The sequence below is a fragment of the Rhea pennata genome, chromosome 2, assembly GCF_028389875.1.
Source record: "Rhea pennata isolate bPtePen1 chromosome 2, bPtePen1.pri, whole genome shotgun sequence".
Classification (NCBI taxonomy): domain Eukaryota; kingdom Metazoa; phylum Chordata; class Aves; order Rheiformes; family Rheidae; genus Rhea; species Rhea pennata.
In genome coordinates this window covers 53996585-54017032 of record NC_084664.1, presented here as the reverse complement: position 1 = coordinate 54017032, position 20448 = coordinate 53996585, and the positions used below count along the sequence as shown (strand labels likewise).

The following is a 20448-nucleotide window of genomic DNA, read 5'->3' as shown; positions in this document are numbered from 1 at the left end:
TTCAATCGAGCTCAAAAGATATTATTTAATTCAGACAGCTGCTATTTATTTCATCTACTCTTTATCTCTTTGAAGTATCTTGTTTCGAATCCTATATTTTTTCTTTTAATTTATTATATTTTTTCCCTTCTAGTTACTTTTCCTCTGCTCCAAAGCAAAAGTTCTCTTTGGAATTTTAATTTTAAATGTTAGTTGCATACTTTTGTCATGGTACCTCAAGAGATACTTCTGCAATTTTTTTAACTTGCATCTAGAATTCTATCAGATAAATGTCTATATATTGCATTTATTAGGTTAAAATACTGAAAATATATTATTGATGAATAATAGATAAAAAGAACAAACCCTTATAAACTCAAAATTTCTGCATACCAAATGAAAGAATATAATTATAGTTTGGCCCAGATACAGAACAGAAAGCCAGTAACTGTCTTGTCTCCTCAGCACAGGACCTAGGAGAGTCAGGTGCAAATATGTGTAGGAGAGAAGCCTGTAATCTTGATTCAACCCATATTTAACCTCTGTTCAGGAATGCCCAAGCAGGATTTAGATATCACAAATATCTTTCTGAGATTTGCTTGGTATTTCTCAGTGCAGGAGGAATGAAACCATTTCAGTTATAGCTGATGACACTTGTCCAAACATAGGAGGGAATAAATTACTGCAGATTGCCTAATCCATTTTTCTGATCTTTTTTGATAGGTAGACAATATGAACTGCAGAATAAGTGGTAGTTTAGACTAAAAAAGAGCAAGGAGCAGGCCAAATTTTTAAACGCTGTAGGGAAGAACATGGTGCAGGTTATTTGTCTCCAACCAACACTAAGGAAGGAGAGAAGCTTTTACATGAGAAGAACAAATACTCTCTCCTCCTTTTCTCAGCTCTCAAAGCTAACTACACGCTCGAGTTAAAAAATTAATCAGAGCTTTTCATTATCTTTTCGTTATTCAGGTCTTGTTCATTCTTATTAAAATCAGACATAACATTTGCTGTAGAACCACAAATCACATGATAAATGATGGCTGACACCCCAGTTGTGAAGACATGGTAGGAACAGATCTTCCTACAATACAATACAATACAATACAATACAATACAATACAAAAGAGAGAGAGAAAAAAGAAAGGAGAGAGGTAGAATGTGGTTTTCTTATGGTTCTCGTTTTGGTGGAATGTAGAGATTTGCTCACAGTACGTCTGGGGATTACATTGTAGTGGAAGGACTTTGCACAGTGAGGGTGAAAGCTATCAGCTAAATAATTCATTTCATGTACTCGGGTGTCATGAATAACCCAAGTTCCTGCAAATTAGCTGAATGCTGTGTCAGCGACTCATGAAATCAGCTCTTCTATGAGTGAATGGCTGGATGAGAGAAGCTTAAAAGATGATGGTACCTGGACTGTAGCAAGTGAAAACTGCTCCACCAAAGTGGCATATTTAATATAGGGTTAAGTTCAACATCTGAAAAGTAGGATTTTCTCTCTTGTATGCTCTTTGGACAAATGGCACTAGAAAAAGTGCTGTCATCAGTGAAGTACTTTGCTCTGGAGTGAACAGGCTTTCTGCAGATTCAGGCAGTAGAACTTAGAACTAATTTAGAATTAAGTCCCCCAGACGGTGTCACAAATTGTGTCATGTACCTGCAGTGCAGTTAAATCAGAATGCTGTGGAAGAGAAAATAAAGTAGCTCTGCAAACACAACTGAATTATTACTGAAAAGGTCTTGCTCTTTCTCTGTGTGCTGCCTGCATTGTGAAACTTTACTTCCTCAGTAAGTGCTGTGCGCGTCTTGAGTACTTGTTTGGTCTTACTCCCTGCTTCTTAGATACTGTTCCCTGATTTTCAGCTGCACATTTATTGACTGTGTCTCCACTCTTATGTTAGGGCATTTTTTATAGAATCTTCAGGTAAAGGCCATTAAATGCAGAAACCACAAAATTCTTTCCTTAATTTACCAAATAACACATTCCATTTTTATAGTTAACTTTTTGATAGAGTAACATGTAACTAGAATGTACCTGGCATTTTTTTCACTCTTTTGAAACAATGTCTCATTTGCAATCAAATTCACTATGTATCTGAAAGAATTAAGCTGAACAGCCCTTCTGAGGAGAAATAGAGTTCCTGCATACGCTAGCAGCCTCTCCAGACATCCTTTAGGTGCAAGCTGCCCGCAGGAGTATTACATGTTGCAACCAGATTAGGTGGATTAGTTTTAAACTCCAGAATTTTCCATCAATTTTAAAGGAATAGATGATGTGCCTTGAGGCTACACTGAAAAATGTTTTACAGATGCATCAGCTGGGCAGCTGCAGCCTTCATTCGTATGCTTGGAAATTCAGAAACTGAAAACATAGTTTAAAAAATCACTGATTATTCCTAGACTGTATGGCATGTGTTGTTCATAATGTCTCTACTGATTTTGTCCTGATGGTAATCCTCTTTTTAAGTGGTTTTAGATCTCTCAATTCTGAAGAAAATAATATTACTATCATCTAGAGATAAATGGGCATAAAAATCCTTCCACCTTTCCCCCACCCCTTCCCTCCTCCCAGCACCACTTAGGACCTGTTAAGAGTTTGACTTCAGCTCTTGTGTTAGCGTATGCTGAACTCAGAAGCGTGTTTGAAAAGGCGATGGGCAGTACTCTGCCCTGCCGCTCAGGGGCAGGTGCTTTAAGTTCCTGTCTTGCCATAAGCCTCCAGTGTGAAAGTCACTTAAGGTTACAGCTGCAAAAATTTTAGGACATTTTATTCATGTCTCAACTGTCAGAGCAAATTCAGGAAACGCTGCATGTCCCTGCATTTCCCTTCCCCTCGTGTCATCGTCGCCTGCTTGCTTCTGGGGACTTACTGTAAAATAAGTCGCAGCGCTGATCTGGTTTGAATATCTTCTTTTGGTAGGGAGGAGGGGGGTAGCATAATGTCAGCTTGGAAATTTGAAATATTTGTTGCGTGTCTTTTGTTGCCAAAGAAGTATATATGCCATGTAAAAGAGAGTGGCTGATCTGTAAGGACAAGGGTGCAAATCTGCAAGCTCGAGTATGAAAGAGAGATTTTTATGCATCTATGGAACAACCAGTAAATTGATGGATTATAGATCTTTTCCCTGAAACATTGTAAAATGCTGATTGAATTTCCTGATTGTTAACCATTTAAGAAGATTCAGAACAAAACTCCTCCACAAATAATTGCTGGCTTCAAGTTTTTCTTGAGTCATTTGTTGCACACAGTTAGATTATTTTTCTCTCATTTGTGTGTGTTTGTTCTTTCTACCGGTAAATGTGGCTGCAGATTTACCTACATCTTTATTCTCATGTTCCCAAGATTAAATTTGGTTTTATTTAGAATTAGGCTAGTTTTAAGATACAGGAAAACCTAGAGAGAGGAATGATCCTGACTAAGAAGGAAAGCTCCTCCCAGCTTATCCAATTGCTCTTCTTTCCATGTCCTTCATTTAAGAACTTCTCATAATTTTGTTTATTGCTTATATTTGTGCAATCTGACACAAAAAAAGAGAAGGTTCAGCAAATTAATGTGTTATGAGCAAAGTATAAAAGTTGTCCTGGTCAGTGTTTGGTATCAAGTCAGCTAGATGATTGCAGCCACCAAGGTTTCATCCCTCCTATGATTGTGGTTCTACTAGAAATAAGTGTGGTTTCCTTTAGAAGCTGCAGAACTAAATTTTTGTGATTAAACAGTAAGAGGCTTCAAGGCACAAGTCAGTTGAAAAGGAGCTAAAAAAGAGTACAGGCTTTAGTATTTAGCCTATGTAGCTAGTCCCGTCATCATGTAGGAAAGATCAAAACCACCAGCTTTCACCAAGGGCATGGCTGGAGCAGGCTGCAGAGGGAGACGCCTGGCTCAGTGCCCACTGCACGCACCAGCGCAGCAGTATGGCCCCAGGAGATGTCTGAGGGACCTGCAAGCACAGCTCTTCATTCATAGCCCAAAGAGAGTGACACCAAGTTACGGGCAAGAATCCCAGCAAGTTGTCTTTGCCACTAAAAAAGGAGAGAGAGACAGGAAGAACTTTTCTACTGAAAGAGAGAAAAAGAAGGAGAAACAAGGGGAAGGAGTGCATCTGGGCTCAGCCAGGACAAGCTGCCACCACTCCACTGCCAGCCCTTTAGGGCTGTAAAGGACATTCCACTCCAGGTTATGCCTGCGCTCTTGTGTCGGTAGCTCCTCATGGCTAGATAATATTTGTTCATAACAAAGTAGCTGATGGTATTGGCCCCCAAGAAAGGCAGTAACAGGTCTCCAAGCATGGTTTGGGATATTGGTTGACCTCAGTTTGAAACCATATGCTGCTGATGATTGTCTTTGTGATTTTGGGCAAATCGGTGTTAAATATTTGTGGTTCAGGTTTCCTGTTACAAAATGGGAAGGATTTCATTTGTTCACTTTTTAAAATGTACTTGACAGCCTCAGATTAGTGGGGCTAATTCCAGGCTCTGATGAATAAACACTCTTCTAGTACTATGAAGCTTGAGAGCACTTTAGGTTAATTTTAGTTTAACTAGAATAAACATGGTTTCTAATCCTTTGTTAAAACTGGGCTTTGTCATGATACTTTTATACTGTATTTATAAAGATATATTTCAAGCCTGAAGCTATGGAGATAATTGGACACATTTGGAGATTCAGTTCTTGTTTAGAAAAAATGTTCCTGTCTAGTAATACTGCGTGGTGAGCACCCAGGGCACCTACAGCGACCTGTGCATTGTGTGATACAAACCAAAGCAGCTTTAAGGCACTTGTGGAAATGAGAACATAATGAATGAGGTAAATTAAAGCTGATTACAGTTTGCTCCCGCTGCCAGACTTACCTGATAATGATCAAAGGGATGAAGTACACCAGGAAAGCAACCACCGTCATATAGGGGATCCAGTAGGAGTCGTCAGGCCAGAGCGCCCAGCACTGCACTTCCCCACTGGAGAGCTGCCGTTTCCCAAAAATAATCAGAGTCGGTATCGAAAACAGGAAAGAGAGGCTCCAGGCCACTCCAATAAGAATTTTCGCCTGCCTTTCTGTTCAACAGATTTAAACAGATTGTATTAGTGGGGGTACTGGTGCCATTGGCCTTTTGTAGCAGTGTTGGATGAAGGACAGGGAAGGGGAGGAGGAAACAGTGAAGGAAGGGAATTTTGGTTTGCAGCCTGTTGATGCTGAAAAGACAGTACTGGAGAATTTCATCTCAGTCTTATGATAAAAAGTCATTCTGCTGTGGGCTTGGGTTTTAACTTTTATTTAAAGACACCAAGGGGCCATTGAATCAGAAATGTTGGACAAAGGCACTTGTCAGGGTCAGCAAGTCGGTAATGTGAGGTGTAAAAGATTGCACTGTCTCTCAGAGACTTGGATAGGAAAGAAGAAGGAGCCTTTGCTCTACATGTATCAGAGTAAGGCTGAGACTGGGAAGTGAAGGTTCAAGATATAAATTGGGCTGGAGCTCCTAACATACTGTGGGGACAAGTGTTCTCCTCAGAAGGGAAATTAAACATTTTGATGCACCTTGCAGTGGAAAATTCAGAAAACATTTTCTTTCAGGAAAGTTGAAAATGCCTCTGCTCAGGCTCAGAGCAAAACTGCATGGCCAGCTGCCTTTACCTCCTCACTGCCCAAAGGAGATGTGGCCCCAGAATTGCTGCAAGAGCCCAGATGACTCCTGAAAGGGGTTGCCCAAATGTCTCCTGGAGAGGTTGCCCTGAGGGGCCCTATGGCATAGTGCAGTTCAGGCCCAACTTCCGCCAAAGGGCCTGTGCCCAAACTGTGCCAAGAAGGGCGAACTCTTGAAGGGGGCAGACGGTGCTGGGCTGGTGCTCATGTACTCAGCCCTATTTTATTCTCTCACACAGATGCTGCCTGGAGATCATGCTGGACCTCACAGGTCAGGAGCTTAAGGATCCCCAGATGGTTTGCGTATCTGGACTACTGCTTCCCCTTGACTTTTTCTTCCCTTTGCTGCCAAGCTGGGAAAACCAGTTAGAAACTAGGTGATGCCTGATAGCAACTGTGGAATTTTCTAAAAATCAGCGGTTTGAAAGAGAAAGCCCTAAAGCTCTTATGTTCCACAAATCTGCATCTCCTGGCTCAAATCCATGTAGCTCTAGCCAAAATGTGGAGGAAGGGTGCTGGCCTGTGGAGCACCAGTGTCCCTCCCCAGTCAGACTGCTACAGGAACAGAAGGGGACAGGTTGTGATCCCAGGCAGCTTTGGTGTTGAACTATTTTTTTTGTCCTACCTGCCTGCAAAATACCTGGGGTTGTTTATGGAAATGAAAAAATCATTTTGAAGTATGCATATCAGGAATGTTTTTCCTCCTTGAAGCGCAAAGAGCAATATGAAAGCAAATGGGAGAAGCATTCAAAAAGTAATTTTACGCTTTATAAAACATCAGTTGCAAATATTCATTTATCTTGCTCATTTTCGAATGCTATCCATGTTCAGTAAAATACTGCCTTGCTAATCTAGGGCTTAAGGGAACTGTGAAGATATCTACCTAAGTGAGAGGGTTAGATTAAGTCTATAAATATTGCACAGACAGAGGAAAACTGAAGTTTCGCAAAGTGTAACTGAATAAATTTGACAAAAGGAATGTTAGGAGCAAGAACCACAAAATATTTGCTGACAGAAAGGGCTTTCAGACTGTGAACTATCTACTAAGACAACACATATAGGAACTTTAGTGAGTTTCACATGTAGGGGAAAAGATTGTATTTAGGTAATATGTACTTTATTTTTTGTATTGCTTAGCTACGCCCTTAATTTGAAGATAGTTGGGCAGTTTAGATTTGGCAAGAGGGTTATTTTATCTTTATAAAACAACTGATATATTCATTTGTCCTCCTTTTAAAATATTCCTCATTTGTGGTAGAATATGATCTTGTATCTAAAAGGCTTTTTGGTAACAATGGTAACATCTAAATATGAGGATTTTTTGTTTTATCTGACTAATGTTAACTTGCTTCCTCCGAAGTAGGGGTTTTTTTTGTTGTGCTTTTAATAACTGCTCTAATAATATATTGCAGCTAGAAAATCACATGACTAGAACTAAATAAAGTATAGATGGATGCTAATAAATAAATGCAGCTCTACATATGAACGTCCACTCAATTAATCTCAGTATTTTTCTCTTAAAAAATAATTTTGCTATTCATAAGTATGTGTAAGCATTTATAGATATAAAGCTTTTGATGCACTGAAATGCTCACCAGTTCTAGTACCCAGCATTACAGCAGGAATTTCAGCCATGCCTTTTCCTCCCAGCTTTGGCACTGACTCTTCTAATGGACTTTTTCATGTCATCGTCCCCTTTGCTCTGCTTCTGCCATCTGTGTATCGCTGCGGTGGATTTGTGCGCATCTGCCCATTCTTGGGAACATGCGGCTGCAAATGACCTCTCAGGCTGAGTTTTATCCCCCGCTGGAGTGAGTGGCAATGCTGTGCAATCCTTCCATAAGCCAAGCGGCATTTAAAAAGTAGTTAGATTTATTGCTCCCTAACCTCTAGCGAGCTGTTCCAGCATCTCATTGCTTTAGTGCACATTAGCATCATCTGCAGCTCAGAGTTGCTCAGGGAGCCGTTTCCACCTATTTAGGCTTTGCTGTTTGCTCAGGCAGTTCTATTGTCTCCTGTTGTTTATTTTGTACAATGTTTGTGTGTATGTTTTAAATACAATGAAATATTCATAAAATACCTTCAGCTCTAACTTCTAAGGTTTTCTTTTTTTCTCTTCGATGTTTGTTTTACCTTTTTTTTTTTCAATGAGCCTTTTAGTTATTGAATTAGATTCCTCTTACATAGTAAAAGTGTTAGGATTAGAATGTATAATTCTTCCACATCTTGCACTTTCTGTGGTTATTTATGTCTCTGGAACGTGAGTATAAAATATTTAACTGATGAAGTTAATCTTCTTAGAGGTCTTGCAAAATACAGCTTCTTTCAAATGGTTTCTTAACATAGTTTAAGGCTAGTAATTAAAATGCAGATTTTTTTTAAAAAAAGATTCAACTTTTTCAAAGCAAAATATTTGACTTTTTTTCTCAACATAATATTTCAATGCTATGTGTAAGTGTAATTTTTAAAAGCTGTAGAAATGAAACAATGCTTCTGTTTCCTGTCTGAAGGTCTTTTGGGGCATGAGCGTTTTGTTTTGGGAAGAAAAAACAATTCATTGTTTTATTTGCTGTAGGTGGGCTCAGAATTGCTTTTACAGTTTCTCTGTGTCAGCACCAATTGCAAAGGCTGGTGCTGCTATCATACAGTAAAGTACGGTGCAGCTCCCAGCGTTGATGTCAGGGGAAAAAACGGCGACTCTGGGCAGAAGAGCGGCCCCGGCGAGGTGGCCTCCTGTGCGGGCGTGATGGGGACAGCTGGACCGGGCTGCCCCGGCCCCCCCCCCAGCGGCAGCAAGAGTTTGGCCAAGGCCGCCTGTTGCAAAAGCCCCCGCAAGGAAAGAAATCAAATGCAGTGTGTTCTTTCACCATTTTTTACCAAGTTTTTACCTAGCAACATAAAAAAGGCATCTATAAAGGTTTTTGAGTTTTGTTTTTTTCCCCACCCAGGTTCTAAGTGCTTTGCAAAGACTAACCAGCTTCCTAACGAACTAAATTCCTTACTGAGCCCCAGAGGCAGTTCAGCTAGTGCTGCTTTTCCCAAAGAGGAAACGTCGGTGAGGCGCGTGGCATGGCGTGGCCAGCCCCACTCGCCCTCCACCTCTGCCACGCTGCTTCCTAACCTCCCCGACAAGCTCTCCCTCCTGAACATACCTGCTCTGCCTGCTAGGAAGGACTCAGCTAAGCTTTGCACAGGTATTTCATTTTTTCAGACCTTAACATCTGCCAAAGCTGCACAGCTGTCTGAGCTGTGATTGATTCATAGCCTTTAAAGGCCAGAAAGGACCATTAATTTGATCCCCTTAATAGAGCAGGCTGTCGAATGCCATCATTACTCCAAAACAAGAATGATATTTGTGTCTTGTTAAAGTGCATCTTCCAAGCATCGCGCTGCCTGTAACTGCTTCCTTCTGCCCCACGTGCAATTTCTGTTTATTCACTCAGTGCAATATGTTCGGCTTTCGACTTTAAGCTCTGTAGAAAAGAAATCATACTCTTTAAATGTATTGCTAAGCAGCCAAGATATTTCTCAGTGTTGTGAAAATAACAAGCAGTAGAAGAAATTATAAGAAACAATAAGTATTCCAAACTTATTTTGTATAGTTTTTGAAGTTCTCTAATCAAACTGCCACATTATCTCTCAATACTTCACGCTCTATTCCAATTATTTTTAGTGTGAATAAATAGATAGCATAGGTAAGAAATTCCTGCTATAATTCCTAGAGTCAGTGCAGCTGTACAAGAGAGAATTTTTGCCCGTAACAATTTTCTCAAAAAGCTGGAAGATAATGAAAACCTCTATACTTCCTTAAATGTCATTTCATTCTTACTAACACAATGCTTATAAAATTGCTGAGGGCTAAGCGCAGCTTAATAATTCGTGAAACCACAACTCTATTGCCATTTGGAAAACTAATGGAGTCCAAATATTGCTACAGCAGGAATGAATAATTCATGGCAACAAGGTTAATAATTTTGAAACTTTTCTTAGCAAAATAGAATTAGCTAATAATATCTATAGCAGCAGTAAGGCACGGAAATTCTCCTACCTCCTTGCAAGAACTTCATTGGATGAACTATGGCATGGTATCGGTCTATGCTTAGTGATACAAGGACGTAAGTCGAAGCGTACAGAAGCACCACCTGGGACAGAAGATATACAAGACAGTAGCTGAGACATATTTGCATAAAATAATGTTAGCTACAACGCTGCTCTGTATTTAGTATTTGAAAACATTTTTTGAAAAAAAGGAAAAGGAACAAAAAAAATCCTTGTATTCTCACTCATTTTTTTTCCTTTTCCTTATCTACAAAGTGTAAAAGATCTCATATGGTTTAAATAAAAGCATTTAAATTTTAAATGATTGTGTGTTTTAGCATTTAGCCCTTCTGTTGCTTGAAAAATCTTTATACAGCATTTTTGTGGGGGCTTATTGCTATCATCTGAGCTTTGGTATAGAGGAGAGCATGTGGTTGCTATACCTGCAAGTAGCGAACAACTCTGCAGACGAGATCGGGAGCCATGAAATCCCCAGTGTAGCGCCAAATGATGTCGGTCATTATGTTTATAAGTCCCGTGAATGAATCTGCAAAGGAAAGCCACTGATGGTACATTAATAGCAACAAATGTACAGCGGCCGTAACCAAGGAGGCAGCTAGGACTCTTAGGATGAGCTATCTCCTGCAACCCTGAGGGTCAGTGCAGGATGCTGGAGAAGAGGGAAAATCTCGGAAAACACTTGAGTTCTGTGCTTTTGTTATCTTGTTCTCGTAATTGAAAGTAAATCCCTTCAGGCAGAAATGGTGAGATTGCTTTAAGCATAGGTGTCGCGTGTGGTGTCATTTGTGGTCAGTGGAGAACTTGTCACTGCCCTCTGGGCTGTGACGTTTCTAACAGCTCCGGTGAACTGCACACTTAGAGTGCCTGCTTCTCTCCATTGCCTATCAGGACATGTGGCGACCAGCTGAGATGGCTGCAGCAGCTTGACTTACAGAAATGAAGAAAATTTGATTTGGTATAGTCACTCTGTATTTTGCTCTTATTACTTCAGTCAGGGCCCTCGATGTCTATTTTATGTCTGTTATTATAAATCTGATGTCTCTTACTTATCTGGCTATTAGGATAAATACGAGACATCAGATGGGCCCTAATGTTAATGTTCAGTCATGCTGTTGTTCCTGGTATATGCCTAAGCCTGGACTTGCCCATCTGTAGTTGACAGCCGTGCTGGGAGTACTCACTGTTTTCCCCCAGACTTTCCACGACATATGGATAATATATAACTAGTTGGACTAGATGATCTCCAGAGGTCCCTTCCAACCTTACTGATTCTATGATTCTATGAACAGTGAAGAAGCTGTAGGCTGTAGTCTAAATGTGTCAGCTTGCTCCCAGCTAGGCCACATACTGAACTGTCTAATGGCTTATTTTCGTTGTCCTTTTTTCACTGTAAACAGATCTCCTGCAAAAATATTTGAGGTGTAACCAAATGCCACCAAAGTTGGTGGGAAATTTGTCTGGGTTTTATTCATAAACATAATTATTTTACAGCCAACCTTGGGCTGTCAGCTTAAAGTTAGCCTACTTGTGCCTGTATTCATACTGTAGTCTGTATGCGTCAAAATAAATTTACCTCAGGTCATCTCATTTTTCAAGAAAATCCAAGGAGATGTACCAGTCTTCATTCTGCTACCTTTAGTACAAATGGGGATTCATAGCTTTTCAAGTTTTACATAAGAATTTCAAAAGCTATTATTGCTATTGTGCATATGGGCAATAATAAGAGTTTTTATGTAAAACAAAAATAATAAGGAAGTTATCCCCCATTAGGACAGGATAAATCTTTTAAGTGCTCTATACAAAAGAAAATGTACATCGGTCTGGCATTCTCCACTTAAAGTAATACAGCGTGTTGCTCTCCCTACATAGCTTACCACAATGGAAGGCAGCAGGTTGGAAAAGCATGATTTCATGCAATTTGTCAAGACAAAAATAAGTCTAATTTTTCTTAAACTAGAAATAACTTGAATCCGTATCTAAAAAAAAAAATCAGGTATAATGTTTCATTTTGAGACCAACATTTTACATACTTTAAAACTATCTATAAAGTTCACTGTGATAAGGCAGTCTAATCCACAAATCAAAACTTTCCGATTTGAATATATATGCTTCTGGAAGCAAGACATTTTGACAGTTTCAGAACATTTTTTCAAGCAATAGATGATTTGAACCAATGTTTTCATGCAAACAGTTTTTGTTTTGACAAACTGAGTTTGTTTTAACCGTTTCCCTTTTAAAACTACAGAAGTTCCAGGTACTTCTAGCTGGAAATTGAGATCTGGGCATAATGCTTTAGAAGCAGCAATCTTTTTCAGTATGTTGGAGAACTGATTTTTTTTTTATTTTTTTTTTCTGTACCAGTAATTCTTTACTCTTCTTTTTAGTCAAGACTCAGTTCAAAATGAAATTAAAACAGACATAACATCACTGTTGAAAGTGGATAAAATGCCTCCCTATTCACAACTTTATTTTCCCTCTTGCAGTATTGCTTAATATTTCACCCTTCTTTTGCCTCAGGTGGGAGACTGGATGAGAAAGGACCTCCAGAAGCCCCTTCCAAAGAGGATTTCTATGTTTTCTACTCTCACAGCTGCTCAAGACAGCATAAAATCATATGCCTTGAAACTGTATGTTAAATGTTGCTCATTGATTAAAATAACGGGGCTGTGGAAGCCGCTGTTCCTCTGATGAGTGTAGTGTCTTTAAGACTTTCTAAAAAGTTTGTAGATATCCATAATTAAGGTGGTCTTTGAAGAAACCACAGGTTTAGGTCTTTTCATGTGAAATGTATCCTCTAGCTGCTGTGGTTCAAACCCAGCTCTTCTCCTCTCCCAGCTCCTGAATTACTGATTAATATTCTCTCTCTCTAGTAATGAAACATGCATTAGTTCAAAGTAACAAACATTAATAGAGCTTCGCGTCAGGGTATCCTCCAGCTTTTAATGGTTTGAGCATCCACCGAGCAGGTGCTAAACAGGGATTGGTTCCGCTCTGGAGGAGGAGGGAGCAGAATCTACCTCCTTCCCCACTCCTATCTGAGGGCACTTCGGAGAAAAAGGAGAAGCAGGGAAGACACTCCAGCTGTCTTCTCATTTCCTCTCGCCAGTATATTGTCACATTTTGTCACCACAATGTCACAGATATTAGTACATTTGGAAAGTGCCTTGGGGGCAGAACCTGCAGATGAGGTAAGGGAAGAGCCATCATCTTTGCAGTTTGTGGAGCTACTTCTGGGGGCTAGCGATTTGGGCAGGCCCAGAAATCACACTTCCGGCGTATATCTGCATCAGCCTTTCAGTTTGCATTAGGAGTGCATTTTCAGGCTCCTCATTGCCCTCACTTCTCTCCTTCATGTCACAGAGCAGGCACAAGTGAGTAGATAGGATCTGCTTCAGATTAGACTCAGCCTGAAGATGCTCTTCATGGGTGCACCTCATACACCATAACTGCTACTCAGTGCTCAGGCAGAGGGGCCGCAGTAGGATGTGGCTAATATCCTCCCCGAAAGTACAGCATGGATATCCTGTCCATCTTCATTCTACAGATCTGTTCCAGTTGCATTGCATTACCGGCCGATGTAGCGATGGCTTTAAGTACTTTGGGAGCTTTAAAGACAAGTAGAAAGTCTTTCCCTTTAAAGCCTTTGAGCAAGGTTTTCAGGTGACTGCAGAGGCTTTTAGGCAGGGTTTAAACTTCACAGCTTCTTTGTGCTGCAAGCCTAAGCTGCTCTCACCCGGTGGTGTATTTTAAGAGCTCTTCGTGCTGAGTTTCTGAATCACTGTGAAATGCTCAGTGTGTGTTCCTGAGAGTGCATGTCCCCAATCACAACCTGCTTGTGTGTGCCAAAGCACAAGCAACCAACTGCGTGCATGCTCCAAATTAGTCAGATTTCTCAATAACCTTTAATTAGAGAAGCACCCTCGCATGCAATGTCCTCATGCTCTCTGCCAGTTTCAGAAATCTCTCATCTCTTTTTGATCCTACCAACTACACAGCCAATACAACCGATTTTATTTTTGTTTTCCTCGGCAGCCAGAAATCCTATTGATCTCTGTGGTTGCTCTTTCCAGGGTCTGCTTACTCCACTTGTCCACTATCTTTTCCACTACCAGCTCTGCAGGTGCTTCGGGGACCTGCTCCTCTTACTTCATGGTGCAATTATACTAGTTCTAGCTGCTCCAGAGGCTGTTTCTTCTCCTGTCTCTTCAAAGACCCACTCACACAACTTGACAGCATTTGTCATGCAGGTTACTTTACATAGTGCAACTGAGGAAATAACAGGCTTTGTACAGGTGGTCAGAAAGCTTGTAGGCGAATGCATGCAACCGGTAGGTTACAACAAATCAAGAATCTGTGCTTCTGCTCCCTTCTGTATGTGCTTCTCAGCAGCTGTTTCTGGGCATCATTTCTTTTACGCACCTATTATTCACCCTCTAGTGAGCTAACTATTTACCACTATGTTAAGCATACACCCAGGCTCCACTGGTTGGCAGCACCAGATTCCCTTCATACTCTGAGTGTCCCATCTGGCATCTGGCCGTTTCTTGCTTTCTGTGTCCCCCTTCTTTCAGTACCTCAGGTAGCTGGTGCAGACATTTGTAAGGGACAGTGAATGTGTCTCTATTAGGTTACTCTGTTACCTAACTGCTGATCATAACCACAATAATTAGACTTCATATTTTTCATACCTTCGTAACACCACTTTATCTTACAAGCCCTTTTCCACACAAAGCCCAAATATGCTAGTGCTATAAATCTGAGATGCTGATCATGAATTACCTGCACAGCTCTATTCAGTGGTAGATGAATCCTCCTCAACCACATTATTGCCTCACGTACAGTTACAGCAATGATCACAATGTCTTGAAATCCTTGTTCGTCACATTATGTCGGTTGTTGTGATAGAGGTCAGCATACAGAAGTTAGAAGGTTTCAGTTATGTGATCTTGGCAGTTTTAAATTTGAAAATCCTATACTTCTACATGTGTTGCTAGATTATGTCGTTACCAGCTTGAGTGGTAAAAGTATCAGAAGCCAGGCTAGCCGACCATCATTCTAAATCTCAATATCCTCATTGCTGCTAATGTCCTCATTGCTCCTCGCAAAGTTGGAGGCTTGCATACTATTGTTCTGTTAGTAATGAATGTTCCCAGGTCAAATAAAATCAACCTTTCTGCTGAAAGCAATGTTAATCAGCCTTTGCTCATAACTGTGTGCAGTTTTATCATTGCCAGTGCTTTCTTAATACTTTTTTTTCCCAAGAAGTGGTGTTTACTGTAAGTTTTGTGCCAGCGTTGCTAGGCAACTGTATGATTATAATTTCGTTTAATTCCTCTGAAAAATAGGACAAAATATCAGTTAATGACATATCATATCTTTCAATAAAAAATACCAGCAAGTGACTTTTAACATGATCCAAATGCATATTCACAAAATGATGCAGACAAAATGTTTCTTTGTTAAAGAGGAGAAGAAAATGGCACCAGTGGTGAGTGTAGCAGCTTGCTGTTGAGAGGAGACAGAGGTTCTAAAAATGTATTAAAAATATTCCATGTGACTTAAATAATAAGAAAAAGTAGAAGCAGTGGGGAGGAAAGAGGGTGAGGTGCAGAGAGAGGAAAAGTGGGCTGCCGGGGACTGCACAAGGCAGAGAAATGCATGAAGCTGGTGGTGCGAGAAGAATGCAGCTGCCCTGGTTCGAGCTCCCTCCACCCTATCGTCAACGCAACCGCATCCAGCTCTTGCTGGCTTTAAGATCCTGTTAATGTTTCAAAATGCAGCATTTTAAAACAACATTTATTGAAATCCCTAGGAAGGAGAGGCAGCCTGTTCCTAGAGGGCACTGAAACACAGTGGATGCAGCACTACGGTGTCTACAGCTGGGTAATATGGCAGGTACTGAAACAAACCGTGACAGTCCCGGGCCCTAAAGACTAATACTTATTCATTGTACTCAGTAAAACCGCTTCGGATTTTTATTGGTATAACTCAGCACCAGGCTTGCGCCTATATATCTGAGCACAGGAACCATTTGGTTTATGAGGTGACTACAGAAACTTGTATGGTGGGTACTACCCCCACACAACCGAAGTGTGCAAAAATGTGAAAAAGAAAATATTGTCCTTGGAGAGACAAATTTGAATGCAGATTTACTCTTACTATGAAAGAGACACATTTTCGTGGTAACTCTCCCCCCACCCCCAGAGATAAAAGTTCATTACAGAGAACAAATGAAGGTAATTAGTGATCTAGCATGGGAATACAAACATGTTACAACTGTCTCAGTTAATCTTTTTATAGAAATTCATTGACTTGATGCTGTTGTTCGAGGGAAGCATCTTCTACAGACTTCAGGATCTTTCTTCTGTTAGAACTAAGAAAGTTAAGACAAAATTCAGTGCTTGGAAACTTGCAAGAAAATCTCTCTATGATTTGATTATTAGTACTTACACTGGTCTCCCTATAAATCACTTCACCTTAAGGTTGCTGAAGGTCTTTCCTGTAGGAAGTGGAAAGCAGATTGCTAGGAAAGCTGTTGTAATTTGAAAAGCTGTATTTGTCCTCTCAGCTATAGTTTAGTTGTTTTTTCTCAAAACTGAGAACAGTCCTATTAAGTTGAAGGTGGTGACCCATGACTATCTGATGGAGCTGATAGCCTGTGTTGCTTATTGAAATTTCGCCCCCTCCCCTTTTAGCATTTATAAAATGATTCCGTTTTAAAGAGGCATATTTAGTTCTGTTTCGTTTCTAGCACCAAATTACATGAGGGACGGCAGCAGCATGTTTTGTAAGGCAGGGCAGAGGGCACGAGTTCCTTGTCAGGACTCAGCGTGACACTCGGTAGTCTCCTGGGGATCCCACCACATGTGTTGGCGTCACAGCCTGTGCCCGAGGAGCGCATCACTCAAGGACAACAGTTTGCTAACGCCTGCCTGCAGGGGAGGGCTAGACCCTTACAAATGAAAACGGCACCTGCAACAGGGTCCTGCCTGTGCAGCATATGTGACTTTTGAAGGGATGGGGCAGGTTTTGTCAGATAAATACTCATCCAGCAACAACTGTCGCTTTTCTGCCATTTATGCTTTATCTCGTTACTCGACGTTCTGCTAACTAATAATGTTCTCCCAGAGACCGTGCTGTGAATTTGCTTTTCAAGATATTAAAATCACTAGCTGAGGGGCACAAGAAAAAAAAATCAAGTCTACTGAGAACTCCCGAAGCAGTAGGTTGGCATCCGCAAGGGCTGCAGCTGCTGTCTGGGCCAGGCTGGATTTAACTCTTTTAAAAGAGCTGAAGTAGAGCAGCTGGGACTGCTCATACCTCCTAGGAGAAGCCCAGACCTCTGCTGGGGAACCCCTGGTGAAGGGGCCAAAGTGCTGGCCAAAATTTGTGGTGCCCTCAGCTTTGCTGGGGAATCTGGCAGCATTTTCAATCTGCAAGACTTTGCTCTGCCCTGGTGCTTGTGCAAAGTAGCACTTCTGCCACGAGTGCTAATGATGCGTACTGCACTGCTTTTATGGATTTTCTCCTTCAGGCACACAAGCTTGGAGTGGAACACAAAATGTAATGGTTAATACAAAATCCGCTTGAAAATCTTTGAGAGGGAACCTGTTCAGACCCTCCGTTGAAGCTACACAGAATGTTTTTATGATCGAATTGATGCTTTTTTCTCTTTCTGGATTGAGAGAAGTGACAGAAAATTTTGTTGCAATGGGTGAGCATTTTGTTAATTTATTGCATTTATTGCATGTCTGCTCTCAGCCCCCCTGGGATTAGGCAGGCTCTGTTATGCTGGAGGCTGTAAAGGCAAAAAGGAAGACATTCCTGCTGGAGAACAGGTCCTTAAGAATTGAAATTTGAAGTGAGCTGCAACTGTGAGGGGTGTTAAGGTTTTGTTTAATTTGCATTTATTAGTAAATCTTTTCTTAATATCCCTTCTCATGCTGTGGGAATAGAGCAGAGAGGTCATGGAGGGCTGGAATGAACCAGGTATGCTGTGGAGAGTCCTGGGAAAACAGAGCAAAACAACCAGAACACCACCAGCACACTAAATGCAGTAACGAGTGAGCAAGAGGAGTGATCTGGCTTGTGATACTCAGTCATCCACCTCAGCAAGAGTTTCGGTCATGCACAGAGCTGTTTCCTTCTGTTCATCTCAGGTAAACAGGGTTACGGTGTGGAATGAACTGTTTCTTGTAAAATCAGGATGTATCATGAGCCTGTCAGGACTGGAAAGGCAAAATATTTTCATCCAAATACTCCCTTCCCCAGACTACTCCTAATTCCAGTACGGGGGATGTGCAGGGGAGGATGAATTTAATAGTAATTTGAAGTTTTAGAACAACATTTCTGCTTCCCTTCTCATGTTATTTCCAAGTAGATGAGAACATACCCTGTCTATTTGGTCAAACATCATTTTGCAGTGTGCAGCTATTCAGTTCTATGTAGAGGGAAAAATTATTTCTAGTTGGACCACGCAAAGATTCATCTGAATGTAGTTTCACACTGAGGCTTGAACAGTAGTCAAATTGCAAAAACTATTTGCACAACAGGTAGTGGCAAATGCTACAGCACTGCATAAACTGTTGTGAAGGACTCTGTTGTATTTTTTCCTTTCAGAGTGGCTGTAGGTGTAGAAATAGGAGCAAGAATCTCCAGCTATACAAATACATGACTTTTTATACATGCCTGAATTTGTAAGTCAAAGTTAAGCAAGAACAACTGCTTGCATAATTATTTAGCTGTTGGAGCAGTATAACTTAAATTGAGCCCATTAATTTAACCCTCCTTCTCTCCTTCAGACCAAGCAGAGTAGGTACAAAGAATAAAAGCAGCAGAGGGAAAAAAATCCTGCATACAGGAGATATAGAATTCATTTAAAATAAATGTAGATGATCAGCTCCTATGGATCAACACCTCTCACATACACACCAGAAAACAAGCCTATACTTTTGAAAGGACACAGAAATTAGATGGTTTGTACTTCATTGCCTCTTCATTTATTTCAAGTGATACCTGTAACTGGTATTATCAAGAAGAAATATACCTTATAAGATACCAGGCAACAAAGAGCTCCATTTTAATTCTGTCCATCCCACGTCTTCTATACAGTTTCTTTTGTTATTTCCTCTGCATTGCCCTTGTTGAACCTGTTGAGCAACACTTTACCTTGAGTATTTTAAGGACTGCATATCTACACCTTGGTCACAACAGCAGCAGCATGATTTTTCTTGTATAAAAATTGTTGACTATCCTGGGAATAATTTCTGTTGGTGTAATTCAGGCATTGTAGTCACTGAATACCTGTTGTTCCAATAATGCTGTCCCACTAGACTCAGATATTGTTGATGTATATTCTTTAAGTACAAATGGTAAGAATAAAGCCTTCTTTTCTGCCTCATGTCAAACTGTAAATCAGATTCCCATGATGCTCAAGCAGTGATATTGCAAGCTACAGCTCAACTTTCATCTAACCACAGACTTGTAGCTGCAAAATGCTAGGACAGACTTCATTCTGATTTTTGCACCTGCTCTGTCTGCTCTGGTGTTTGCTGGTAACATGAACAAAAGCATACTGGTGAAATATGGAGAATCGCCTTGTAAAAACAATGTGCAGGAAAGGTAGCACATGCAAATGGCTGCTGTTTTCCATTAAATACATTGCAATACTGGAACAAGGGGAAGATTTTGCAACATGTGTTCTGGATCTCGGTCTTATAAGTGCTCCGAACCTTGCCAATATGGTCTTCTGTGCTTTTGGTCTCATTAGAACACCTAAGTCTCAGTAATGCCACATGTGACATCTTTGACAAGAATTCCCTAAATCTCGTTAAACCTTTAGAAGCCAATTGGTATCCAGCTAAGCAACCAAGTTAAAATAAGTAACTCTCCATAGAGAACCTTTGATACATGCGAATGTGAGTTGCACAAATTGGCAGTTTATGAAGTACTGTATGAAATTGCTAGATGTTCTGTCTTACAGCCCTTTGGAAAGATGGGGATAAGAACAAGTCAGTTTTACTATTGGTGACACAAATAATGGCATTCTAGCTTGAGCATTAAATAAATGCCACTGTTCAAATATACTTGAACGGAATAGTAAAAAGCCCTACCTTTTTAATATAACAAAATGTTTTCAGTGCTCCTTAATACCTGCAAAGGTTCTTTCCAGTGCAATTTCCATTAGATTGCAATTAGAAATGCCACAGTACAGATGCTGGAGTAAAAGGTGTTAATGGTGTATTTATATGCCTAATGTCAAAAGTTTAAAATTATGTCTTTTAATGGGAAGTAATGAGATTCTACATGATGATTCTGGATAAAGTGTAGTCATTATGGCCGTATAGCTGGCAGCCCTGTGAAATACATCCTTCTCATACATCCTCTCGCTTATATTTGTCAGCAGCATGCAGAGAAGCTAAGCAGAAAAGTCCCTACACCTGCCCTTGTTTATCAGCAGAAGTCACCTTTGTGTAGAATAACTCTGTAATGTAGGTGTCCCTTCTGTCAGATGACAACTCTACTTGTACTTTCAGCAGAGAATCAAACAGGAATCTGTATAATTTAGAGCAAGCAATTTGGAAAGAAATCCACTTCCCCCTTTAGGCTGAAATGCTGGACCCACAGGATTATACAGCTTGTCTATGAGCACTTTTTATTGCAAACAAAAACAAATGCAACAAAACTGTCATTTAGATTTGAGCATCTAACACAGGCTGAAGGTAGAAAAGCCATAATCAGTCCTTCAGGACCGCAGAACAATTGCGTA

General features: G+C 40.5%; 1 protein-coding gene across 1 annotated transcript in view; it reads right to left on the bottom strand.

Annotated features, from left to right (window-relative positions):
* The window catches only part of NPSR1 (neuropeptide S receptor 1), a 59494-nt gene that overhangs the window by 9044 nt on the left and 30002 nt on the right, over nt 1–20448 (bottom strand). The window contains exons 3-5 of the mRNA XM_062569547.1: nt 10103–10206; nt 9670–9763; nt 4831–5032 (exon numbers count right to left, since the gene is read on the bottom strand). Coding sequence (XP_062425531.1) covers nt 4831–5032; nt 9670–9763; nt 10103–10206 — 400 coding nt within the window. The remainder of the gene's footprint in view (nt 1–4830; nt 5033–9669; nt 9764–10102; nt 10207–20448) is intronic.